The sequence below is a fragment of the Fistularia commersonii genome, chromosome 19, assembly GCF_037954325.1.
Source record: "Fistularia commersonii isolate RoL2024-O1a breed Wild chromosome 19, RoL_Fcom_v1.0, whole genome shotgun sequence".
In the NCBI taxonomy this organism is placed as follows: Eukaryota; Metazoa; Chordata; class Actinopteri; order Syngnathiformes; family Fistulariidae; genus Fistularia; species Fistularia commersonii.
Window position 1 is genome coordinate 2,850,783 of NC_141302.1, and position 26,037 is coordinate 2,876,819.

Here is a 26,037-nt window from a genome sequence, read left to right on the forward strand (position 1 = left end):
GCTGCGTCTGCACCAGTGTGTGTGTGTGTGTGTGTGTGTGTGTGTGTGTGTGTGTGTGTGTGTGTGTGTGTGTGTGTGTGTGTGTGTGTGTTCCGGACAGACTCGTGCTTATCTCTGATACACTGACATCCTATCGAAATAGCCGAAGCTCCAGGGTGACCCGCAGTGAACACACACATGCAACACACTCCCCCAGCTTGTTTTATCAAGCCTTTTTCAGCTCAAAGATAGTGTGTGTGTGTGTGTGTGTGTGTGTCCACCCACCAGGGAAGGCTCGGCCCCCTGATATTTGCCCGTTACGACACCCGGTTATCAAACCCTCCCCAGCGAACCGGTTGTGGTCGCAGGCCAGATGTTTTTTTTTTTGTCGCCGGCGTCTCGCTAACGCAGGACGCCGCTAATGACTCGCTACCGCGTCACCCGTTTTCCTCGGTTCGGACGAGTTCCGGCTCAGCGCCGCCGCCAAAACAACGCATTTCCCGCGTTACTCGTGACGCCTGGGGGAGTCTGGGTCTTCACGTCGGAGGTCCTCCTCCGCTGCCGGGGAGAAGCTGCTTCCCTCCCTCCTCCGATGCCGCCTCCAATTAGCCCGACTGTAATTAGCTCCGCCGGCGCCGCCCTTGGATCTAATTGTGCCTCCAACAATACAATTAGTTCTTTCGCAGAACGAGATCGCCGGTGAAACCGAACCCGCAGCGCCGTCCGTTCCGTTCCGTTTCATCCGAGTCGGTTAACTCCGGTCGGCCGGAAACGGACTCTCATTTTGCTGTATTTCGCCAGAACCCGTCGGAGGAGGGTTCCAGTAACCGATCGGGACGAGTCTGAACGTTTGCAGCAGAAACCGTGGAGCGCTTTAGCGGGCCGAGCTACCGTTCCGGACCGGTTGGACGCCGCTAGCGGCGCAGCTCAAGCGTAACGGCAGCGGTTTTCAAGAATCGGGACGTTTCTTATCTCGGACCCGAAGGCCGGGTCTCGCTTTCTGCTGGAAGGCAAACTGAGCGGGTTCCACCCGGAGGAGCCGAGAAGTTCCAAGAACGGGAATTCCAGCCGGACGGTTCTTAGATCGGGATTGAAAAAACCCGAAAAAGGGATCGCAGGCTTCACCGGGCGGATAGACGCCGGGATCGCTGCGATTTCAAACCGAAAGGGTTGCCGTGGGCTTATAGCTTCGCTCCTTTTTTCTCTAAATCAGACCCTTTTTTATACGGCCCGCCAAACTATTTTCTTTTAATACCGTATTTTCACGACCATAAGGCGCACCTTACTAAAAGGCGCAATCTGGGTTATGTGTGCCGTTATTGTATTTAACACACACATAAGGCGTATCAAATGATAGGGCGCGGGTTTTATATACAATCTACGGCCACGCTTCCCCCTTTAACGTTCTCATGGTGTTCTCTACTACGTCCGCCTTGCAACAACACACACACACACACACACACACAAGGCGCACCGCACATTTTGAAGAAAATCTTTGACTTTTATGTGCGCCTTATGGTCGTGAAAATACGGTATTTTAAGAAGTATTTTCAATCAATATTGAATTTAGAAACTCCTTATTTTTTCCCCTTTGTTTAATTTTGTATGGATGATTACATATAAAATAATGTCTGTACATTTATATGATCATTGATGATTTTAAAGTAAAAAAAGAAATAAAATGCCAAAAAATGTAAATAATTAAAATGAAATTTTAATAGATCGCCTGTTTCAATTAGCGTTGACACAACATGGAAAACCAAATGGATTTCTTCTGCTAAAGCGCCAGGGTGTTTGGGTCATGCCTCGCCACACACACACACACACACACACACACTCACACACACACTCACACACACACTCACACACATAGGTGTTCAGCGCTGCCACCACCTTTCATGTTAGGAAGGAGCTTTTGATTAAATCCAGTTTTCAAGCTAAATGATGTACCTGACTTAGTGTTCACCTTTCAACATGGGGAACATTGCTTGTACAAACAGCCATAAGTACCTCGTGTGTGTGTGTGTGTGTGTGTGTGTGTGTGTGTGTGTGTGTGTGTGTGTGTGTGTGTGTGTGTGTGTGTGTGTGTGTGTGTGTGTGTGTGTGTGCGCGCGCACACTCGTGTGTTTCAGACGATGACTCACGTTGCCTGGCTGCATCATTGACCTCAGAGACTCACTCATCTGCCGGCAAATCACAACCGCTCCCCTGGGAGCGAGTTCCCACACACTATTAGCCCCGTCAGCTTGTAGGCGCACACACACACACACACACACACACACACACACACACACACAAAGGCATTCCACGAGTGGGATGTGGGATACATGTTAAAATGTCGACGCATTATTTAATCCGCTCATTGTCAGAGGCCTTCTTGTCAAGGTTTATTCTTTCTCGTGCGCGCGCACTGGATTCAGAGGCTAAATGCTTGAGTAAGAGGAGCTGCACTATTCAGGATGGATAAGGAAGAGGCGAGTGTGTGTGTGTGAGTGTGTGTGTGGGTGTGTGTGTGGGTGTGTGGGTGTCGGGTACAAAAGAAAGGGATAGTCTTCGGCAATATATAGGCCATTAGTAGGCAGCGGAGTGTGTATGGTTATTGTTTCGCATGTATCTGATTAACTTACACGTGTCTACCACACGTTTATATCCCTGTCTGTTTGCTTGTGTGTGTGTGTGTGTGTGTGTGTGTGTGTGTGTGTGTGTGTGTGTGTGTGTGTGTGTGTGTGTGTGTGTGTGTGTTTCTCAGCTTGCATAAGAGTTGCTTTCCTTCATTCCGGCTCCATCACGACTCATTCTTCTCATGTGAGTCATCACCCTTCAATGGAACCGGGTTTGCAGTGGGTTCTGACGGCTGTGCGCGAGTGTGTGTGTGTGTGTCTGTGTGTGTGTGTGTGTGTGTTGGAGCACACGGGTCGACGCAGAGGAAGCCAGCGGTCTTGTCCCTGTCAGATGTCGGCGCTTTTGTTCCCGTAAACAGACGGTGATATTTAAAGATCTGCTGATATGAAAGGGTGAGCCGGTGGAATCTGTGGCCTTTGGCAGGATCAAGGATTCCTTCCCTGCAGCATCGAGACGCTCGGCCTCGTCCGCTCGCCGGCAGGCCGGAGGAACGGCCCGCCAGTTATGCAACCCCACCACAGTAGGCTTCACGCCGAGATGAAAGAGTCCTGAAGTTTTCTCCGGCCCGATTTTTTGCCGTGTTTTCCCCCCTTTCTCTGGTGGCTTCTGTGTGGAGAAGGAACAGTGGTGAAAAAATCCAAACGGCGCAGGAACAGGACTTCCAACAAAGCGCTTCACGTGTCCGACGGCGCTAACTTCATGTTCTTGACACGGGAGCTTTTCTGTGTCGACTCCCGACAAGGTCTGACGGCGGTAGATTTGAGGTTTGATCCCCGCGTTAGCAAGCGGGAGGTCCGGTGGATCATCTGGAAGCGCAGCAGGTCCGGGTACCTTCGCCGAGTCCCCGTTCGCGGGACGAAAACTTTGGTCGGAATCAGGCTCCGGAGGGTGAAGGAGTTGGAAACGCCTCGGTCTCCACGGAGACGGGGAAAACCCAACACTCGGAAAACGCGCGCGCGCGCCAAGATCGCGCTCCGTTGCCATGCGTGGGTGGGAAGACCACAACAACAATGGCCGACCCCAGAGTGCTGCGGCGATACCTCAGAGTACTCGGTCTGGCTCGAGTCCCGGTGTGCTCCACCTCGGAGCCGCTTCCGTGCAAATACTTTTTTTTTTAAAAAATTTTTTTTTAGTCACAATCGCGAAAAACGCCGCCGCCTGAAAATGAAACGCCTCCTTGCTGCAAAATCTGTACTTAACTAAGTGGAGGGAGGGGAAAAAAAAAACCCAGATCTTCAGGTCAGTGCTTAGGCCGTGGGGTATGGTTACTACGGAAACAGGGTAAGATGTTGTGTGTGTGTGTGTGTGTGTGTGTGTCTATGTATAGCTGCCGAGGCTGAGAGAGTCGAGGAACGTCCTGGATTTTAACATATCAATAATACATGAGGTTGTTCTCCGATATGCGAACATGAATCCCGTGTCTCTTTACATCTTTCCGTCTCTCCTCTGTTGGCTTGGAACTCCTCACCTACCTTTTCTACCCCCCCAAAAAAAAAAAAAAATCCCAGTCTCCTCTTCCAATCGTGTTTAAAAAAAATAAAATAAAAATTCCCCCCCTTCAGAACCGTGCGTGTTGAATAATCCAGCGCTCAGCAGGGTTCTCGCCGCATCTAGTGGTTCTGCCGCTTTATAGATTTACTCCCTTTTTATCTATTTCTCTGCGTTTTGTGCGGCGCCTCGCCGTCGTCGCCGGTCGGAGGCTGGTAGAGGAGCTTGCGCTCTCGTCAGGCTGGAAAAGAGAGCTTATGAAGTACAAAGTTTAGCCGGGTTCGTCTCGGCGACCGCGGCGTCTCCGAGTCGCCGCGGGCGCTCCCGCCTCTCAAACCCGCAACTCAATCCCGATAGATACTCGGCGGAGTTTTTCCACGCCGTGTGTAATTGGATCATCTTTGCGTCTGGAGCCGGACGGTCGAGTCGGACCGAGATCGTCATTAAAAAAAAAAAAGCGAAAACAAAATAAAAATGATGAAAATACGAACGCTCCCCGATCAGCTCACAAACAGACGAAAGCGTACGAAGATGCTCCGATTTTCGATGAAAATTGCTTTATTTCGAACGTATTCCGAAGCCGGACGGGTTTGTCGCGTGCAGACCGCCTGTTTTGCGGCGCCGGTTTGAGCCGGTCTCATGTGGAGGCGGAGCCATTCAGCAAAGACAGTGGTCAGATTTATCCCCCTCATCCCACTTTTATCCGTTCCAGTCGTTTTAAACTCTGCCTGTGCGGAAGCAGGCCGGCTGTGGAGCCTCACGGTCATCCATTCCTCTCCTCGCTTCTTGTTGCGGTGATATTTCCATCTACAGTATATCCACTATATCCAGTATATCCCTAAGAACCCATGATAGGCAAACGTTGAAACCTTTACTTTTTTTTTACAGTTATTATACAATTAAATACTCTATTATACATTGAAAAGAAAGAACAAACCATTTTACAGGCTCAATCATTTGTTTCACAAATAAAAGTACTGTACTTTAGAAACGTTTTTGTCAACAAATAACTTCTGTACTGTCAAATGATAATTTTAATCATCATTGTGAACAGAAGGCTTCAAATTGCGGAGATTAGCTCCGCCCACCGCCACCCGAGTAATTGGATTAAACGGGAGAAAATTAAAAATGATGATGAAAAAAAATGGCGGACAGTTGCAGCCCTTTTTGCATCCTTATTAAAACTTATCGCCGCTGTCGTCCTTATGTTTATTTCTTCCTTCTTTATGGAACGAAGGGAAGATTCATTCATTCCGTAATGCCGACCTACAGCCGCATAGCTTTTAGCTTCCCTTAGCATGTCCAGAAGTTTAACTTTATCTGCCATAGATAGCATCTTCCGCTGCCTTTTGGGCCCTTTTGTCGCTCCAGAGCGTTTTGTCAACATTACGGGTTTTAGAGAAACTCGAAATCGCGAGAGAATTTGCACGTACGTCATGTAAATTCAGCAAGCTGTTTTACGTACGTGTACATATTAAACTGCAACCTTATTGACGCACAGGTAGAGAAGAAGCGGAGTGACTTTTTAGCCAATCAGAATGCAGAACACAATGCACCATGCAAATCCGTGAAGTAGCGAAACCGTGAAAAGTAAAGCGCGTTATAGCGAGGGATCGCTGTATGTGTATTCGGAAAGAAATACACGGAGTTCATGACGAGTGTACAGGAGATCGGAAACACCTCGTGCGAATTTGCGTCCAACGCGGGGTAAAAACGCAAATCACAAGAGATGGAGGGGTTTCTGTCCGACCCAGCGGTGGAAAGTAATGAGATTAAAGAAAAATAAAAGGTAGCGCGGCGGATTGGTAGAAGATTCTGAATATCATTCAGCTAATTCACGCCGCGCTTTATTTTCGTCATTAAAAATGGATTTTTGGCCCGAAGAGACACGAAGAGAGATCATCTCTCGCCTCTTCGGTCCGAGGCGGGAGGGTGAAAGAACAACGCTACGACTCTTAACATGTCGTTTTACTTTCCCGCGGACGGTGAGGTTTGAAGAAGAAGAAGGGGAACGACAGGGACAACATGGAGAGCGAGCGCCGCTCTTATTCTTGCCAAAATGTGCAAACTCCGGAAACTCCTCCTGGGCGCAGCAGGCCAGGGGAGTCCGGACCTCTTTTCTTTGCTTCTGTCCGTCGTGGTGCAAGAAAACAGCCGATCGGCGACGGCGACGGTTTTTGAACACGCTAAAAGTCAGTCTGGAGCGACTCGCTGGTCACGGGCATGGATTATGAGTTCCACCAAGCACCAAACGTTACCTTGGAGTAACGGCAGAACCGTAAAGAGACCCTGCCACTTTAGGTTGGAGCTCAAATGGTTCTCTGAGGTCCAAATGGTTCTAGAGCTCCCGTCTCTGCAGGAAGAAGCTAATCTCATGAAGGCATCATGGCTGAGATGAGACAGCAGCCTGAAGAAGACCTTGGTCTCCGTCAGAGTCGATGCAAGTTCTGAGAAACGGACAGCGAATAATTGTTGCCTCTTTACGTTTTAAACGCGTCCGTTTTCCGACATCCGTGACCCGGTTTCCCAGCGATCGTTTGCACGGAATGGCGAGGAGTCGGACTCCTACTTTGTCCGACGGACTGAACCGAAAGATGGTCCCCGCGTTCCAGGCGGAGGAGGATATTGAAGGTAGCCGGTTATAATTATTTAATGACGCTCCTGTCCAGTCTGTCTCTTCGCTGAAATATCACATTAACTATTAACCGCGACGGCGTTCGGCCCTCCGAGGTGGAAGGCGGAAGCTCACCTGACCCGAACCGGCTGCACGGCCGAGCTCGTGTGCGGCGGCGGCGGCGGCGTCTTTCCGGTCCTTTGACGTCCTGCTTTATTTTGTTTTGTTTTCTCCTCCTCTGACAGCGTTTCATCCAGTACCTGGCCTCCAGGAACACCTTGTTCAACCTGAACAACTTCCTGGACAAAGGAGCCCTGCAAGGTAAAGCCTATCTTTTTTTCCTGTTTCCGCTACATTTTGGTGTTTTTTTTTTTTTTCTCTCCGAGAAACAAGCGGTAATCCTGTCATCCCGTCACTTATTTATTTTCTCCCAGCCCCTTTTTTTTTTTTTTTTTTGTGAATACCGTTGACGAAAAACCCACAAGAAGGTCGGCGGTTAAAAATACAAAACTGATATTCGCCGCCGCTCTTTGACCCACTTATTCCCCTCCGACGCCGGTTCCTGTTTCCACTTCCTCACCTCCCGAGCTGCTTCCACTCATCTAATCACAGAAGGTCCGGGGAGGGTTAACTTTCAATCCCCGGCCCGTCGGAGGGAAGGAACGACAAGACCTCGGTCGCTTCTTTGCGACGTCGACATTAGCCGAGCGCAAAGCTCCAGAACGAGACCACAGAAACTTTGTCAAGTCCAACGGAAGTGGTGCGTTTTTTTTTCCCCCCGTTTCCATCAGGAAATTAAAAAATTGGAACGCCGGAGACGTTGTTTGCGGATGACATTGTGATCTGTAGTGAGAGCAGATAACAGGTAGAGGAACATCCAGAGAGGTGGAGGTATGCTCTGGAAAGGAGAGGAATGAAAGTTAGTCGCAGCAAGACAGAATATATGTGTGTGAACGAGAGGAACTCGGGTGAGGCTACAGGGAGTGGAGATCAAGAAGCTGGAGGATTTCAGGTACTTAGGGTCAACAGTCCAGAGCAACGGAGAGTGCGGAAAAGAGGTGAAGAGACGGGTCCAAGCAGGTTGGAATGGGTGGAGAAAAGTGTCAGGGGTACAAAGGGATAGAAGACTTTCAGCCAGAATAAAAGGAAAGGTGTACAAGACAGTGGTGAGACCAGTGACTTGTATGCTCTAGAAACAGTTACAATGACCAAAAGACAGCAGGCAGAACTGGAGGTTGCAGAGATGAAGATGTTGAGGTTCTCTTTGGGAGTGACCAGGATGGAGAGGATCAGGAATGAGTCCATCAGAGGAACAGCACATGTTCGATGTTTTGGAGAGAAGGTCAGAGAAGCCAGACTGAGATGGTTCGGTCATGTTCAGAGGAGGGATAGAGAATATATTGGTAGACGGATGCTGGAATTGGAGCTGCCAGGCAGGAGGTCTGGAGGAAGACCAAAGAGCAGGTTTATGGACGTAGTGAGAGAGGATATGAAGGTAGTTGGTGTGAGAGAAGAAGATCCAGAGAATAGGGTTAGATGGAGAAAGTGGATTTGCTGTGGCGACACCTGGCGGGAAAAGCCGGAAGAAGAAGAAGAAGAAGAAGAAGAACGCCGGAGACGGAGAAATTAATTTTTTTTTTTCTTTAAACGTTAACGCCGTCGGTTTCACCTGGTCCGGGAATTCCAACGGTCACGTCTCCTCCCGTTCTCGCCCGTCTCCCAGGCTACGACATGTCCACCTTCATCAGGAGATACAGCCGCTACCTGAACGAGAAGGCCATGTCCTACCGGCTGGTGGCTGTGGATTTCACCAAGATGAAGAGGGGGTAAGGAAGGAAGGCAGGCGGGGATTCGAAACCAACTGGTATATATTTTGGGGGCGCTAACTCCGGACGGGTGCCCGTCCGTCACCGCGAGAAGTAAAAGACGCCGTTATTTATGCTAGCTGTCTTCTCCCGCCCCCGGCTTTTATGCTAATCTAAACAAATCGGCTGCCGGCTGTGTCTTTAAAATTTGACTGACAGCTCGGAGCGCCGGGGTAATCTTTTCATCTCGCCGCGGCGGCCCATTAAAAATGTCTCCCCGAGTGTCAGGCGCTCCCTTTTAATCTATCGACTAACGACAACGCGCCCAAAATGACGACAGCGGCGTCTGTTTTTTTTTTTTTTTTTTCCTTTTTGTTGTTATCGGAGGATGGTGTCATGACTCCCCCGAACGCAGGTGCGCAGCCCGAGAGATCGGCTTTTTCTTCCCCCTCCCGTAGTTCCTCATTACGCTCTCGCTCACGTCCTGTGAACTTCCTGGATTCGCACGAACGTTTCTATTGTTTTTTTTTTTATTTTTATTTTTTCTCGTTCCCACTCCGTTTGCGCAGGATCGACGGCGTGATGCGCACCATGAGCACAGAGAAGCTGATCAAGACGCTGCCCATAATTCAGAACCAGCTGGACGCTCTGTTGGATTTCCAGGTGTGTGTGTGTGTGTGTGTGTGTGTGTGTGTGTGTTGGTGTTCATACGCGCCTGACGATTGGCGTTTCCAATCCAAACGTAATTAGAAGAAGCAGTTTGCGGGGAAGGAAAATCCAACCCCGCAGCTCATCTTTATTGATGAGCTCTCAGGTTGTCATGGCGACAGATGTGAGATGATTTGGTTTCAACCTGTTTTTTTTTTTTTCTTTTCTTTTTTTGCTAGCGAGCCAAAGTTCAAGTTCCCCGGCTCCGTCTGGGTTTTTTTAATTTTTAATTTTTTTAAATTTTTTTTTGTTATCGTAGGAGAACACGCTCTGTTAATTGTTTGGCGAAACGTCTAAATTAGCAAAGCAGCGAAACGAAAACTTGGGCGCATAACAATGAAGCCAAACACCATTTTTATCATAAAAAATGTTTTTTTTTTTTTGCCGTTGCTTTTGTCACAAGATGTATTTTTCTAATTGCGCGGCTGCGGATATTAGGATTTATTCAATAATCACCCGCGGGCACATTTATGCAGGAGGCACGGCGGCCGCCGTTCATTAACGCCGACGTCCGATCACTTATTCATTTTCTTCAGGCGTGACTTTTTAAGAGTTCGTAAAAGTATCGCCGGCGTCCGACGCGAGATAAAGAGCAGCAGGTAATGAATGATTGACGTCGCACGTCCGTGTTTGTTCAGATGCTTCTCAAACCGTTGACGGCAAAAAAAAATCAAGACGTTAGCGCCGGCTATTTTCCTCCTTCAGAAGTAAACCGACGCCTCCCCTCGCCTCCCGTCACCTCTTCCCCCTCTCCTCTCGTCTCCTCTCGTCTGCTCTCGTTTCCTCTCCGCCAGGCCAACCCTAATGAGCTGACCAACGGCGTGATCAACTCGGCCTTCATGCTGCTCTTCAAAGACTCCATCAGGCTGTTCGCCGCCTACAACGAGGGGGTCATCAACCTCTTGGGTAACAACGCTGATTAACACAAGTGCAGATATGATCGCATAAACACGGTGGCAGACCCCGGGGAAGCACACACACACACACACACACACACACACACACACGCGCGGTCTGGTTGTCACGGCAGCGCTGTAGGTTTTCAAAGGCTGCCATGTACCTGCTAAAGCATGCACTGATTGTGCAAGCTCGCTCGCTCGCTCTGCCTTGAACACCTCCTCTCTCTCACTCTTCCAATGTCACTATTATTATTACTTTTTCTGCCCCCCCCCTCTCCTCGTCTCACTCCCTCACACTCCTCCTCCTCCTCCTCCTCCCCCCCCCCGTCTCTGCAGAGAAATACTTTGACATGAAGAAGAACCAGTGCAAAGACGCCCTGGACATCTACAAGAAATTCCTCTACAGGATGACAAAGCTGTCAGAGTTCCTCAAAGTGGCTGAGGTACACACACACACACACACACACACACACACTGACACACACACACGAACACACACACAGACGCCAGTTTGATAGGAGTGTTTTCCTCTTGGAAAAAAAAAAAAAAAAAAAAAGCAGCCCACTGCGCTCACGGTGTCTGCAAGATAACAGCACCTGACACGCGCGCACAGTTTTATATATAAATAAAATAACGCTAAGATGGAGGATGTGTTTAGGTGCTCTGTTAGCTCCCCCTCCCTCCGGCTCCTCCGCTGACAAAGATGGATGCCCGGTGCCCGCAGACCCCCTCCTCCTCCCCCCCCGCAGCCTTTGTTTTGGCCGCCGTGACACGCCGACACGAACGCCCGGCGCCGCTAAATTCTTTTGTCTTTCATAATTAGCTTCTGTTTATTCCGCCGTCCTTTAAAAACCAAACAACCACCCCCGCATCTGAAACTTTCCTCGGCCGCCGAAAACCAGCCGTCGGTTTACAGCCGGTCCAGGATTCCATTCCTACGACGTGACGCCGCACAAATTTAGGCGCTCATGTACAACGCTATACATAGATACCCATGTCACGCGCTAATGCTAACACAGAGCTTACGAGGTCGAGGAGATCCTGAATCCTCTCGTAACAAAACCCGATGTTTCAGATGAGTCTGACTTGCGCCCGGCAGCCAAGCAAGTTTTCCAATAAACAAACAAACAAACGAAAGAAAGCGAGCGTCGCACGATCCGACATGGCGGGCGACGTCTTCCGCGGCTAGCGCCTCCTCGCGCTAGCTCGTTCCCACCCGGAATTTGTTCAAGACCGTCTCGTTAAATTCACGGGAGGCGGCGACGTAACCAGGAAACGCCGGAGGCCGAGGACTGGCTGTGTTTTAGGACTTCAAAGCATTTTTTTTTTTTTCTCCCCCATTTCGATAAAATTATTGCTGTTTAATTAAAAGTTAACGCGCGTAGAATGAAGCCTCCTGAGCGAGACGCACCCGGCGGACGCGGAGATACCGCCGCCCCCTCAGATAGCGGGCCGACGCCACATTGGCGTCTTGGGCGTGTTTGGAGGAGGACCGCCGAGATTCTCCTCCGTGAGGACTGAGGGAATACACACACACACACACACACACACACATACACACCAGTGTAACCTGTCTGCGATGATCCTGGCGTGGTCGTCTTTCCCATGAGTGTCCGTCTCCATCCATCCATCCATCCATCCATCCATCCATCCATCCATCCATCCATCCATCCATCCATCCATCCATCCGTCCATCCATCCATCCATCCATCCATCCGTCCATCCGTCCATCCGTCCGTCCGTGGCTGTGGGGTCCCGCCCCGCCCCGGCCAATCGCCTCGTCCGGGGACTTTTCCTCGTTTATTTCTGTTGTTGTTGTTTATGTTTGACTCTGCCACTGCATGGAGTAATGATTCCCCCTTTTTTTCTTTTCCCATCTTTTCTTTTTTTTTTTTGTTTCTCCTTCTTTAAACACCCCCTCCCCCCCTCCTCCTTTATTTGTTTTTATTTGGTTTTCCATTTCCTCCCCCCCTTCCCCCTTTCTTATTTATCCCTTTATTTCTTTTTGTTTTGTTTTCTGTTGAATTTGGTTTTGTTTTGACGACAGCAAGTCGGAATAGATCAGGGTGACATCCCCGATCTCTCACAGGTCAGTGTACATCTCACCTCCCACCCTCCTCCGCTGATCTTCCTCCCTCTCTCGCTGCTCGTCTTCTCACCCTCACTCATTTCCTCGCCTCGAAACTACCCGTGAACCTCCTCCTCTTCTTCTTCTTCCTCTTCTTCTTCCTCACCCACACTCCACCCTCTCCTCTCCTTTTGTTTTCCCCTCCCGACCACCATCTTGTCGCCGGTCCGACCAGGTCATCGGGCGGAACGATGTTTTTCCGACGCCGGGGGATTTTTTTTTTTTTTTTGTCCTCCGTTTTTAGTTTCCCCGCTAAAATCCAGCAAAGGAGAAAAGCCTCTAAACCGGGGGGATTAGCGGGCAGCGGCGTCGACGGGGTTTGTATTCTAATAATCCGTCCAACATGGCGTCCGCGTCGGCGTGGCCGCGTTCTCCGAGCGCCGTTTAAAAGTTAAAAAAAAAAAAAAAGAAACGTCTGGTTTTTATGCCCGCAGGACAAAAAAAAAAACACACACACACACGAGTGTTTTCACAGCCTGAGTGGAACGTAACCTCGGCTGCGCCGTAGAGAAGAAAAATAAGGTGGTGTTGGAGCCGGACGCGTCCGAGTGCGGTTGGTTAAAGTGTGTTTTCTTCTCTCCCGCTGCGTCGCAGAAAACAAAAGGATCATACATTGTAGGTGGTGGGTTGCGTACTGTGTTGCTTCCCCCTTCCGCCCCCTGCATGTACGTCATACTTACTCAAGTATGAGTGATCACACACACACACACACACACTTTTGCCCCCGGCACTGGCGGCATGTGTTTTTGCCCCCCCCCTCATGATTTGCAGCGGCTGAAAGGCCACAGAGGCTCATGAATAGCAAATGAGGCTCCGCCCCCTGCGCCCGCCACCCCCATCTGCATGGAAGAAGCCCGGCGCCGGTTTGGATCCGCTCGCTTGGATCCAACCGCCGCCGCCGCTCCACGCTTGAAATTCTTTATTTCATATTTGTCATGCACGCCACGGCTTTCCACGTGCACGGCGGCGGTGGCGGCGCTTTGCTCGCCGGTGACCCGACGGCGTGCAGGCTTTCACGGGAGAGACTGACTGGTAAAAAAAAAAAAGACGCAACCGGGAGACAAAAAGCAGAAGAGCGTCCTCCCTGTGTGTGTGTGTGTGTGTGAGTGTGTGTGTGTTTGTCACAGCTAATATTGACTTGGCATACAGAAGGCCCTTTTCTCCAGGCAACCGTTTGGCAAGAACCTGCTGTCTCGCCAGCCGCAAAGACCTCACTAGCCAAAAAACACTCCCAGATGTGTGTGTGTGTGTGTGTTTGCCTGCTCGCCCCGCAACCCTACCGACAACACACACACACACACACACACACACACAGCATTCTTGCGGACGGAGAGGCAGACATGACGTTGTCATATTTTCACAGTGGAAGAATTTCCTCCTCCGGCCGAGCAGAGCCGGCGCTGGGCTCTCGGCGGCGTCGGGGCCGAGAAGCCCAGATCGCTGACTCGCAGGCGGCGAAACCCGGCCGCCCTCTCGCTCGCCGGCGCCCCCTGCCGGCGTTTATGACGGTACGAGATGTCGCGCGTGGGAAGTTCCTCGCAGAGCGGCCTGGCGGCATCTCCCCGCCCGCGAGCGGAAACCCAGAACGGGCGTCTTCACGGGGAAAAAGTGAAATAAAAGTGCACGAACCTTCCCTCGGCTCCTCACCTTTATCCCTCGCTCCTCGTTTCAGACCCTCGTCTTTTGTTCTCTCCCTCCTCGGAGTGTTTGCTGCATGTTGCCATGGCTATTCTTAGAGCCCGATGCACTCTGTTACCTTCCTGTGAGACCGACTAACCCGGGGACGCTGCGTGTGTGTGTGTGTGTTACTGTACGTGTAGGCGGATCTTGAGTTTATTTTATTTTTTGTGTGTGTGTGTGACAGACTTTTCAAGAAGTCGAGCAGACTTGCTGAATTTTTCCTCCCCTCTGCTCCCCGCCAGGCTCCCAGCAGCCTCCTGGAGGCCCTGGAGCAGCATCTGGCCTCCCTGGAGGGCAAGAAGACCAAGGAGCTGAACGCCGACACCAGGTAAACGCCGCCGTTTCTCCGGCGTCTGCGTGTTCGGATGGTTTTTTTTTTTTTGGTTTTTTTTTGCTGCCAACCACGATAAAATCACATCCTTATCCATTCTTTTTCTTTTTTTTTTTTTTTTTTAATATATATATATATATATGTATGTAAGAGTCCTTGCAGAGGAACCCTGACTGGTATCTGCGCTACCGTTGATGTGGTGCGTCAAACAGGAAGTGCTTCAGTGAAGGGAGAACCTCCTTCCTGTCGCACGGTCGTCCCCCGTCCTGGGCTCGATGGCGGTCGGTTCTGCCACCGTATTCTGCCACCGAGGAGCGGAATCTTTGAATTCTGAATCGCTCGTGTGCTAACAACCCCGGTCGATTAATTAATCGGAACGATTAATGCAGAGTCGATTAAGTAATTAATCAGACGGACTTTTCAAGAGCTTGTACGGACTTTTCACCCCTATGCCTTCTCGCTCGCCTCTGCTCCCCACCGGCCGGTTACAGCAGTCCTACAGATAGATTAATTAACTATTCGAGGGACTAATTAACTAATTAATCGAGATTGCCCGATTCGTTAACTAGTTCCATGTGATCTCTAGAGGTGAAGAATCAGAACCGATGAATCTTTTTCGTGGAATCGAGTGAGATTGTTGTCCCCGGCCGCCATTTTTACCATCCCCATGCTGGGATTGGTGGATCAGGAGCGCTCCGTGACTCTATTGATTCTCTAAAATTTCATTTATTTCTTTGAGATGTGTGTGTGTGTGTGTGTCACCTGTGTGGAAATATTATGATTAGAAACAGCGCGCCTGATGTTGAATAACCAAAGGTGGATGCGAGGTTGACTAATCTCGCCCGCCGCCATTCATTCTGCTCACATCCAAACGGGCGGCGGCGGCGGCGGCGGCGGCTGTCGGGCCGGCGGGGGGAAAGGGAAGGCTGGCAGGTGATTACTTAAAGGGCCGTAAGATAATTCATCCGGTAAGGTCACACACACACATCTCGTCCGGACGACATGACAGTGACTGAGGTGCGGATGTATGGTTTAGCATAAGTGATACACAGCCGGCCTTTTCCATTATCTGGGAAAAATGAACGAGAAGAGGCGTTTTATTATCCCCGCTCTGTTTAACACGCGTGATTTAGCATCGCCGGCGAACGGCGAGTTTTAGGAAGTTAGCGGGCGCGACCGCGCGACCCCGCGACCCCGCGCACGGCCTTCGGGGCTCCCCGGCAGGGATCGGAAATCGCGCTCTTCCGCGTCGTAACTTTGCAAACTCGTCCTCTCAGAGCGTCCACGCTGTCCAGCGCCGTCTCCTCCCTGTCCTCCACCGGCATGTCCTTCACCCGCATGGACGAGAAGGAGAAGCAGCAGGCCTTGGAGGAGGAGCAGGCCAGATTGCAGGCTCTCAAGGTACGGCTTCTTTATTTTTCTATTTTGACTCCACACACTTTGGGATTACATGAGAGCATCCGTAAAATGCCAGATTACCTAAAAAAAAAAAACGAAAAAAAAAAACCAGTCACTTCCTGTTTCGCCGCAAGCGAACGTCTCGGGGCGGGTCTTGTTACCGTGGTTACGAGAGCACCAACAGAGCGGTCTTCTGTTTTCTGCGATGATCAATTCACGACGCGATGAATCATTAAAAAGAACAAATGAAAAGGTTGGATGGTTTTCAAAAATCGGGGATAAAATCGTAACGCCGAGCAAGGACGGCCGTCGGGAATCTAATCTTAATAATTCTTAAAATTAATGACTCTTCTGTTTATGTTTGTATTCATATTTTTTTCTGTTATTGTTGCGCTGCTGTGAAAAACAAACGTGCCCAATGGTGATCAATAAAGGATCATCTTATCTTATCTTACAATTGTCCCGTCTCGTACACACTCCGGCACTGAATGGCACGGATCAGGTGCCCCAACAAACGCCAGTGTGTGTGTGTGTGTGTGTGTGTGCGCGCGCAAACCATGCTAACACCCTAGCTCCGACACGCCGCACGTCTCCCCGCGCTGCCAGTATCTCTTCGTTTTGTTGATCCCCGAGTGTGTGTGTGTGTGTTTGAAGCATGTGCACGTCCTGCCAGATGAAGTGCACCGTGTGTGTGTGTGTGTTTTCGGGGTGTCTTTGTGTGCTCAGCTGATTGGATTTTAGCGGTGCTGTTTACTCGCTGCCCCCTGTCTCCGCCAGGGTCGGCTGATTACCTCTGGGTTTAGTCGGCGAGATAAAGTGAGGGGAGAACATTACAGAGTAAGGAACAGGGAGGGGGGGGTTAGCGGGTTAGCAGGTTAGCAGGGGTCGTTCAAACACTCCGCAGCTGTCCGCGTGCCTGACGTCCACACACACACACACACACACGCACAGAGTGACTGTCCGGCTTGCACTCAAAGCCCTGAAACCGCAGTTGGCGTTTGCACACAGTGGCAGGATGTGGAGGAAGGGGGGGAGGTTGCGTCCAGGTACGCCGGAAGCTTCTTTTCCCCCCCAGGAGGCCCCCGTTCCTCCTCCGCTCCCAGTGAAGCGGAAGGAGACCGGAAATCAATGGAGGCGGCTTTTGTTTGTCGGGATCAAACAAACCCGGCGGGTTGGCGTTCTCGCACAAGCGGAGAAATGCGGATTAAACACCACGCCTTTTATTCCGCGGCGTTTTTGCGTCACCTTAAAACCTGTCATCCGGAATCGTCCGGCTCCGCGTCGATTCCCCATTACTGATTTCCGATGACCACGGTGATATCTGAGAAACCCACGCCGCGTAGCCGCCGCCATTAATTCGCTCCTCGACACCCCCCACCCCCCCCACACACACACACACACACACACACACACAAATTGAGACGCATGGCTACGCCGTAACATCTCCGTGTCTCCCAAGCACATAATTGTGTTTTCCAGCCGAAGCATGTCATTACACTCTCCAGAGATGCAATCCGCATTTCGCCGAGACAAAAGGCGCCGCCTCCCCTCCACGTCGGGATGTCTGTGTTTGTTTTCCAGGCGAAAACAAAAAAAAAAAAAAAAAAAGGAAATATCGAAACGATCCGATTCGAGCGGACGGAGTCGTATTTGCGGCGTCGTCCGCGTGGAATTCGCTCCAAAAAAAAAATCAGGAAACAGTTAAACCGCAACCCCTTCCCTTTTATTCCCCCCCGCCTTGGGTGAATGTCTCCATCTTTTATTTTTATTTTTATTTATTCCCAGGACCAGCGCCTGAAGGAGATCAGCATGCAGACGCCGCCCTCCGCCTCCCCCAGCAGTCAGTCCATAGGCAGCGCCAACAACAACAACCACATCACACCCACGCCGGAGTTGTTCACCTCCACGCTCTCTGCCAACAGGTGCGGCGGCCATGTTTCCACGCCCGCGCTAACATTCGGCGGCCGCGAGGGATTTCACACAACGGCGGTTCACTCTCGCTAAGCCCGATCACGCTTCGGTGATCGTCAATTTCGAACCGTGTTAGCTTTAGCCAGCTAAGCGAGCCGCGGCGCCGGACAGCTAGCCACACGTCGATCCATACTCCGGCGGGAAAGGATCCCGATCCGGACGCTAGGGATCCCATTTCTGGACTTTGAAAAGGTGACGATTATCTTCTCAAACGCCCCCATGTGGTCCAGCTGCGATCGGCCTCCCGCTCGCCCCGGAGGAGCGAGTATCCGTCTCTGGTCCTCGCCGTTAGCGTTAGCCCCCACGATCGATCGAATATTAGTGGCTGATTCTCGTCTTGTCAACCCGTCCCTCCGCTTTCTCTTTCAACCCTCCCGCTCCTCTCGGGCCTTTATTTATCTCCTCGTCCATTAAACCGTCACCTTCCTCCCCCTTTTCTCCCCTCAGTGTGCCCAACCTGAACAGTGACCTGTTTGACCTTCAGCCGGCCTTCATCCCCGCAGTGCAGAGCACTCCTTCCATCTCCACCGCCAACAGTGCCTGGGGAGGTATGTCGCTCACACACACACACACACACACACACACACGCTTAAAACACCATGCCAGGTAAGAGGGGAACTCACCTGCTTGGTCCTCCTCCACTTCCTAGCTTAGCGAGTTAGCTTAAAGCCACAGGCGCAAAGCTAACTACGAGTTACACGTCACCTTTATCGCTCTCGTGCTTGTAGTTTTGCGGTTCTGGGGGAAAAGAGTCGATGAGCGCCTCCTGCCGTGTCCAATCAGAACGCAGAATGACCTTTTTTTTTTTTTTTTTTTTTTTTTTTTGGAAACGCCGGTTTGTTCGAAAGCGTCAAGAAGCGCAGAGGCCGTGGCTAAAGATGGAGCGCCGCTTCCACGCACGGGGATGAAGACCTCGCGTTTACGAGGCAGACCTGAGGGTGCGCCCCTTTTTTCGCGCGGCGGGTTATTAACGCCTCCCTTTTTCCCCCCAGAAGCCAATGTTGCGTGTCCTCGCCGGCTCGCCGCGCCGCAGCCGCAGCAGACTTAGTTTGATTCTCAGGTCTTGTGATTGTAAATACTGGCAGTATTTTGCCGTAATCAATCCTGTGACCATATGTTGGCGCTCAAACAGCTCAATAAGGCAGCCGGGGGAAATGTCAGCCGTGATTCAAACTCCCTCGCCTCGTTTTCCTGTTTGTCGGTGTGGAAAATGCGGCTGCCGCAGAAATGCTGAGCAACGGCACACACACTCACACACACTCACACGGCGGCGTTTTATCCCCCCTTCCCTCCCCTACACAAAAAAAAAAAAAAGTTGACATTTCAGCCCCGCTATCAGCTAACTCAAATCAGAAAGCGGCGCGGAGATGCATCTGGAGGCGGCGCCCGCGCCGAGCATTACGGGCTTTCTGACAGGGGATTTAACCCGAGCCACTTAGAAGGGAGTCCGGCCGGGCCGCGCGATCCAGGCCGGAGACGCCGCTCCTCATCGGCTCGGCTTTAGACGTCGGCGCCCTCGCCGCGATCGGCGGGCTCCGACACGGGGAGCCGAGATAATTATCCCCGCCGCGCTCCTTCTGAAATAACACAAAGAACACGCGAGTAAACATCCACAGCTAAAAGCGTCTGTGACCCAGATGAGTGGCGTTTCAAATTAGTAATAGATTTGTTACGGGAAGCGACTGAGTTGGGAGTGTGTGGGTGCTCCTCTCCGCCGCCTCCACGGAGCTTATAACGTCTGCAAAGCCGACGCCGCTTCTTATCCGTATCGCTTTTGGCGCTCGGGTCGTCGTTTAGCGCCGTGAGGCTAAATGTCAAGCTAAGTGTTGGCGGCCTTCTGCCTCGACACCGGCTGGAATCGGCGCGTCACGACGAACTCACCCGCCTGCATCGTTCCGATCGGTGCGACGGGAAAACACAGCGTCGGCTGCAGGGTGTTTGCCGTCAGCGCCGAGAGGAGCTAATGACTAGCTTCATCCCTCTCATTCCCCCCCCCCCGAAAAGGTTAGCTGTAACGCCGCCGCGTCTATAAATGGTAACGGCGGCCCGTTGTCTTGTAAATTTCTCCGACAGGCGTTCTCCGAACCGCCGCCGCCGCCGCCGCTGCGCTCTAATCCCCCGGCATGGATTGCGGCGCAGAGAGAAAAGAAAGCAAAGCCGAAACAAAAGGCGCACCGGTGGATTTCCTGGTGTACGGGCTTAGCTCTCCTGCGAGAGCCTTTCATTCCCGGCAGCTCGCCTCCCAAACCCAAGTTACTAAGCAACAACAATGCGGCCCATGACGGACCGTAATGTCCGCCTGTCTAATCTGACGGGATTATTAACCGTGGGAGGCGTCGACGTGAATGTTTGTTCCTCCGGAAGCCGCCGTCGTCCCCCCTCTCGCCTCCGAACGGGCCTTTTTATTTTTGTTTTTTTTTTAACTGCCCCCCCTCCCAGGACTGGAGAGCCAGCCCCTGCAGCAGACCGCCATGGCGGTAGATTTCGATGCCGTGTTCGGGAACAAGGGAACTCCCCAAAACAACGGCACGCCGCAACCAGCAGCCGGTAAACGTCCTCCGCTGCCGGCCCGCCACTAAAACCCCTCTTGCTTCCGCCGGCGTCGCCGGCGTCGCGTCTCACTAACTTCCCCCTCCTCGCCGCCGCTCGCAGTCGCCGTGGGTGAGAACCTGCGAAAAAAAATCCGATAATCACCTTGACAACCGGCCCGCCGGAACCGAGGAGTCGGGCGGCGGTTAACTTTTAATCCAGCCTCACGCCACCGGAATCAGAATCCCCCGGCTCCTCTCAACCGCCGGCCTTTTTCCTCTAAGCGGTTCCTACGCGGGTCTGCAAAAAAAAAAAAAAAGATGCTATTCGATGAGAAAGTCCATCAACGTCGGGGGACGAGACCCGCGCAGGAACCCGCGCTCCGCTCGCCAGGCTTCCTCTTAACCTCTCGCCAACCGACACCCGATCCTGCAGAGAACATCCCCTGGAGCCAGGCGGGGGAGAAGAGCCACCCCCTCGATCCAAGGTCGTCCAAGGACTCTTTCACTCCCGCCTGCAGACGGGACGGTTGCAAAGTCTCCGCCTTAAAAGTTCGGACTCCCGTCCCCACGCACACACACACACACACACACCTCATCCATCAGTATTACTGGAAACACACCGGGATTAATCAGCCAGCTGTTTGACGGCAGCACCTCGTCGGGACGTTATCCCGCGCCGCCGGGTCACCGGATATAAATCTGAGACGCCGGCCGGGGATTTTGTAAATACTTCACCTTAGATGGCAGACCGAGCGTTTTTCCACTTCCTTTATTTCCGCCGGGCTTCTGGAGTGTGTCGCCGGCCGACGGCAGCGGGCGCGCTCAGCTTCTCGCCATCCGCAGCACGCGCCGCGCCGCCACGACTACTACCAACGCGCCATCTGGGCGACTGGCAGCGCCTCCCAAAAAAAAAAAAAAAAAAAAAAAAATCCCACGTGTGTGTGTGTGTGTGTGTGTGTGTGTGTCTAATGTGTCCACTGGTGAATATCTGCGAGTGTGCGTTGCTACCAATGTCTGCTTCTCTTTGCACATCATCTGTCATCTCGCCCCGTCCCATCTGTCTGCTGCTGCTCGTTATTTCGTTTTCTGCTTTGTCCCGTCTCGCCATCACACTCGACAAGGCAGGAGTAGCCCAGGCGACTCCTCTCCATATGTTCTCCTCTTCCTTCGCTCCCTTTTTTTTTTTTATCACCCTTCGCTTTTCATTCCTCGAAAAAGCACCTTTTTGCGCGTCCGATTGGCCCTCGGTCGGGGCGCTACGTCGCGAGACGAGAGGAGGAATCGCCGCGGCGCCCGTCGTCATTTCGTATTCACGCGGACGCCGCAGACCGACAGTTAACATTCAGCGAAGTGCTTTAACGGCGGCGGGGAAGTGAAGGCGTGAAATGGGACGGGAGCCCCGGGGGTCCGAGCGCGAAAGGCGCCGCCGACTCGCCGCTCCGGTTTTTTAATTTGCGATCAATTATCCATCGGTTAGCCGCTGACAGTGATCTGTTTCCGAGTGTCTGCACATTAGCGGCGCGCAGCGAGGGGACCCGCTAACACCTCCCGGGAGGGTTCAACACAGGAAGTGAAAGGTTTGATAACAGGAAGTGAAAGGTTTCACTGCAGGAAGTGGAGTGAGGGTTCCTGGGCACCTTTCGGCACCCTGTCGGCACCCAGGAGGCTCGCACTGTGATTGGACCCGGCAGTGTCCAGTTGCCGGGCACTTCCTGGTTCCCTTCCTGGTCATTTACTGATTGATTGTTGGTCCCTTCCTTGTTCCCTTTCTGGATACTTCCTGGTTGGTCGCTAGTTACTTCCTGATTGGTTGACAGCTGCTACCCGGTCTGTTGGTTACTTCCTGCTCAGTCGCTGGTTGCTTCTTGTTTACTTCCTGGTTGGTTGCCAGTCTACGCTTGGGTACTTCCTGGTTGGTTGCTTCTGCTCCCTGGTTACTTCTTACCCGGTTACTGGTTGTTTCCATGTACTTCCTGGTGGGTCGTTGGTTGCTTCCTGGTTGGTTGACAGCTGCTACCTGGTCTGTTGGTTACTTCCTGCTCAGTTGCTGGTTGCTTCTTGTTTACTTCCTGGTTAGCTGCTGGCTGCTCACAGATTACTTCCTGGTTGGTTGCCAGTCTACTCTCGGTTACTTCCTGGTTGGTTTCTGCTGCCCCCTGGTTACTTCTTACCCCGTTACTGGTTGCTTTCCACGTACTTCCTGGTTGGTTTCTGGCTGCTTACGGGTTACCTCTTGGTTGGTTGCCAGTTGACTTTTGGTTACTTCCTGCTGTATTGCCAGTCTAGTCTTGGTTACTTCTTGGTTGGTTGCTGCTGCTCCCTGGTTACTTGCTGCTTGGTTGCTGGTTGCTTCCCGTTTTCTTCCTAGTTGGTTGCCGGTTGAACGTTGAATACTTCCTGGTCTGTTGCCGTTCTACTCTTGACTTCTTCCTGGTTGGTTGCTGCTGCTCCCTGGTGACTTCCAGCTCAGTTGCTGGTTGCTTCTCGTTTACTTCGTGGTTAGTTGCTTGCTGCTTACAGGTTACTTCCTTGAAGGTTGCCGGTTGACTGTTGGTTACTTCCTGCTGTATTGCCAGTCTACTCTGGGTTACTTCCTGGTTGGTTGCTGCTGCTCCCTGGTTACTTCTTGGTTGGTTGCTGCTGCTCCCTGGTTACGTCCTGGCTTGCTTCTGGCTGCTTATGGGTTACTCTCTGGTTTGTTACCGGTCTACTCTTGGTTACTTCCTGGTAGGTTGCTACAACACCCTGGTTACTTCCCGGCTGGTTGCTGGCGGTTACGGGTTACTCTTGCTTGCCGGTTGACTGTCGGTCACTTCCTGGACGGTTTGCCACCACTCTTGGTTACTCCCCGGTTGGTTGCCGGCGTCCATGTCAATTTGGAACCTGGTTAAAGTAACTTCTAGTTGCAGACACGTTCTCACAGCGGGTATGAAGCGGTTCTGTTTCCTGTCATCTGTGACCTCCCCCTCCCTTCCCGTCTTTCTGCAAAAAGCAGCGCACCTTGAAGTTCTCACGAGGAGCAAACCCTCAGACACGTGGAGAGGATGTGACAAACTCCCTCCTCCTTCATTTCCTTCCCTCCCGCTCCCTCACTCCTTCTCATCTGCTAAGCTAGCGGGAAACGGGCGTCTCCTGAATGTCTGGTGTCAGCAGCGCTGTCAGTGCCGCTCACCTCCTCCTAACCAAATATTATTCCTCCCTGCTCGCTCTTCTCCTCCCCCTGCGTGGCGAAGGCCCTGGAGTTGCAGTTTTTCTTCCCGCCTCCCTCGTCCGTCTCCTCCGATTTACCCGGCGGGTCGAAAACCACCAGGAGATCACGTGATCTCCAGGTGGTTTTCAGCGGGAACCTTCAGCGGGCGCTACTTCCGGGAAGAAAAAGGCGTAGGGTCAGATTCCTCCCGCTACGGCGAACGCTGCGGAGACGCCCGCCGGCAGCCATGTTTGTAGTTCGCTTCCCTCGTCCGCAGGTGTCCAGGTCGTTTCCGACGCCATTTTCATGTTTTCGTGTTCGTGTCGGGGTCCTTCGGCTTCTCCGGGTTCCTCCGGGCAGAATAGAGAACGAAGGAATGAATAATTCAGAGAAGTAACAAATTACAAATTTTACAAATTTTTTTGTACCTAAATCAAATTTGATTTTTTTTTTTTTTTTCTTGGATAGTGTCCTTTATTTTTATTTTACTTTTCTTTTCTACTTCAACTTTTGCTCAAACGTTCTCATTTGTAATCATCCTCCTTACCTTTTTACTCACACACACCGATACACACACACACACACACCGACGCAGCACCATTTGCTGAATCAATGCTGCCATGGGAACTTGTTAGCTCCCACCGACGCCGGCGCTCCGACAGGAAATTACTGTCGTTTAAACCCGCTGGCGAAAGGACAAACACGATCATTGTCCACAGTCTGCACCTCACGCCACACACACACACACACACACACACACACAGATGTGCAAAACTAATGACTGTTTGGAGTCGGAGTCGCTACATGACAGCCGTGATCAGATAAATCGATCATTCCAAGCAAGTGCCGCACGCCGCCGAGTCAGGGATTATGGGCTCGGCGGCGGATAAAAGCGGGCCCCCCTTCACGCCGGCGAGAAGAAGAGGAGGAGGATGATGATGATGATGAAGAAGGAGAAGAAGCACGGGAGGAGCTTCTGCCCTCCAGATTTTCTAAAAATAGAGCGCGGAGAAGTAAACGATCAGGCCGCTCGGCGAAACTCTCAGATCAAAACCGTCCGTCTGGCTTTCATGAAGATTTTGGGAGTCTGGAAGCAGCAGCCGGGTCGTAACATCCGGGCGCTAAATGGCTCCGACCCGCCGCTCGCCGCCTGTCACCTGACCTTCACCCCGAGCTTGCATTTTCCGCCGTTTTCCGCGTATCCACCTGCGGCTCGTTAACACGCGCGCGTGTTTTACCCCGCCAGGATTCGATGCTCTGGGAGACCTGTTGAAGCCCACCGTCCCGGCGCACACCGCTCCCCCTCCGCCGCCGCAGATGGCCATCCACCCGGGAGGGAAGCTGCTCGCCAACGACCTGGACTCGTCGCTGGCCAACCTCGTGGGCAGTGAGTGCCGCCGGCCACCTTTCTGGAGGCTTTATCTTCCAGAAACGTTCGTAGCGGGACGCGTTTGACAAACACCCCTACCTCTCCTCCTCCCCAGACCTGCAGTTCGGCGGCACCCCGGCCAAGAAGTAAGTGTCCGAAAATCAGAACGCCGGGTTCCGGCGCCCGTCCTGACGTCCCGCTCCTCCTCCCTCGCCCTCCAGGCCGGAGATGCAGTGGAACCAGCCGGGGGAGAAGAAGCTGACCGGAGGCCAGAACTGGCAGAACAAGACCATGTCCACCACGCAGTGGAGCCCCGCGCCCATGGCCCCGCAGCCCATGCCTGTGCCACACGTGGTACGGTCATGCTAACACACACACACACACACACACACACACACACACACACACGCACAGAGGCTGTTATCGTGCGTTCGATCGACGCCGTCGATCCAGGAAGCCTGCGCCGTCGTCCCCGGCTCTCTTTGTGTCACCAGTCGGGGCTCCCACATGGAAACCAGGGGAACAGTTTTGACAGGATGAGAAGCTAATAATGACCTCGGCGCCGCGAGCGAGGGAACGAGGGGAATTAAATATCCGGTAATCGCTTGTTTATCCTCTGGGTTTCCTTCCGGAGCCACGGAAACGGAAATCCGCAAAGACGCGGATTTATTACGTTATTTTGGTGTAAATTGTGACGCTCCGATTAGCGATCGACGCCAAACGAAGGAGGCCGGATGCTAAATGCGTGCTACGCGCAGGAGATGCCGGCCGATGAGCCAATCAGAGGGCGGGACACAGAGCGCCGTGTCCTGGTTGGTCGCCACCGTAGACAGTGCTTCGTTAAACCATGAAAATAAGATAAACTTAAGATAAACTTTTGTCACAGCAGCGCAACAGTTGTAGTTAAATAGTGAAACAGTTAAATATGAACATAAATATGAATAGAACATTATAAATCGACTAGAAGACAGCGAGAAAAAAAAATCAAAATAATTGAAATTATAAATATATGAAAAAAATTATACGGCAGAAACCTCTGGTAAGGCAATAAATCCACGATACGAAATTAGAACGTCTCTAAGATTCGAAAAGATAAAATTTATCGATCCCCATAAGGGAAAATTCCAGTCACAGCAGCATAACAGTTAAAAAAATTCAAATAAAGATGAATATAAATAGAGAGACATCCATGAATAAATAGACAGCAGCGACATAATAATGGACTTTTACAGTAATAATATATAGTTTATATAGTAAAACTAGTCATAAGGGGCTGCTCTTCCTCCAAAATCCACCTGGACAGGAGGAGCACCGCCACCTGCTG

At 51.8% G+C, this 26,037-nt stretch overlaps 1 protein-coding gene across 12 annotated transcripts in view; it reads left to right on the forward strand.

Moving 5' to 3' along the window:
* The window catches only part of LOC147223439 (phosphatidylinositol-binding clathrin assembly protein), a 52,920-nt gene that overhangs the window by 22,257 nt on the left and 4,626 nt on the right, over positions 1–26,037 (forward strand). For 5 of the 12 annotated variants that reach the window (XM_086165707.1, XM_086165697.1, XM_086165696.1 and 2 more), the window contains 14 exons: positions 6,949–7,024; positions 8,427–8,529; positions 9,078–9,171; positions 10,011–10,122; positions 10,452–10,558; positions 12,163–12,204; positions 14,166–14,251; positions 15,532–15,655; positions 17,438–17,574; positions 18,071–18,171; positions 20,063–20,170; positions 24,591–24,731; positions 24,829–24,859; positions 24,935–25,067. In XM_086165707.1, coding sequence (XP_086021833.1) covers positions 6,949–7,024; positions 8,427–8,529; positions 9,078–9,171; positions 10,011–10,122; positions 10,452–10,558; positions 12,163–12,204; positions 14,166–14,251; positions 15,532–15,655; positions 17,438–17,574; positions 18,071–18,171; positions 20,063–20,170; positions 24,591–24,731; positions 24,829–24,859; positions 24,935–25,067 — 1,395 coding nt within the window. Of the gene's footprint in view, positions 1–6,948; positions 7,025–8,426; positions 8,530–9,077; positions 9,172–10,010; positions 10,123–10,451; positions 10,559–12,162; positions 12,205–12,837; positions 12,859–14,165; positions 14,252–15,531; positions 15,656–17,437; positions 17,575–18,070; positions 18,172–20,062; positions 20,171–24,590; positions 24,732–24,828; positions 24,860–24,934; positions 25,068–26,037 lie in introns of all 12 variants that reach the window. The other 7 variants (XM_086165702.1, XM_086165704.1, XM_086165708.1 and 4 more) reach the window with 5 other exon arrangements.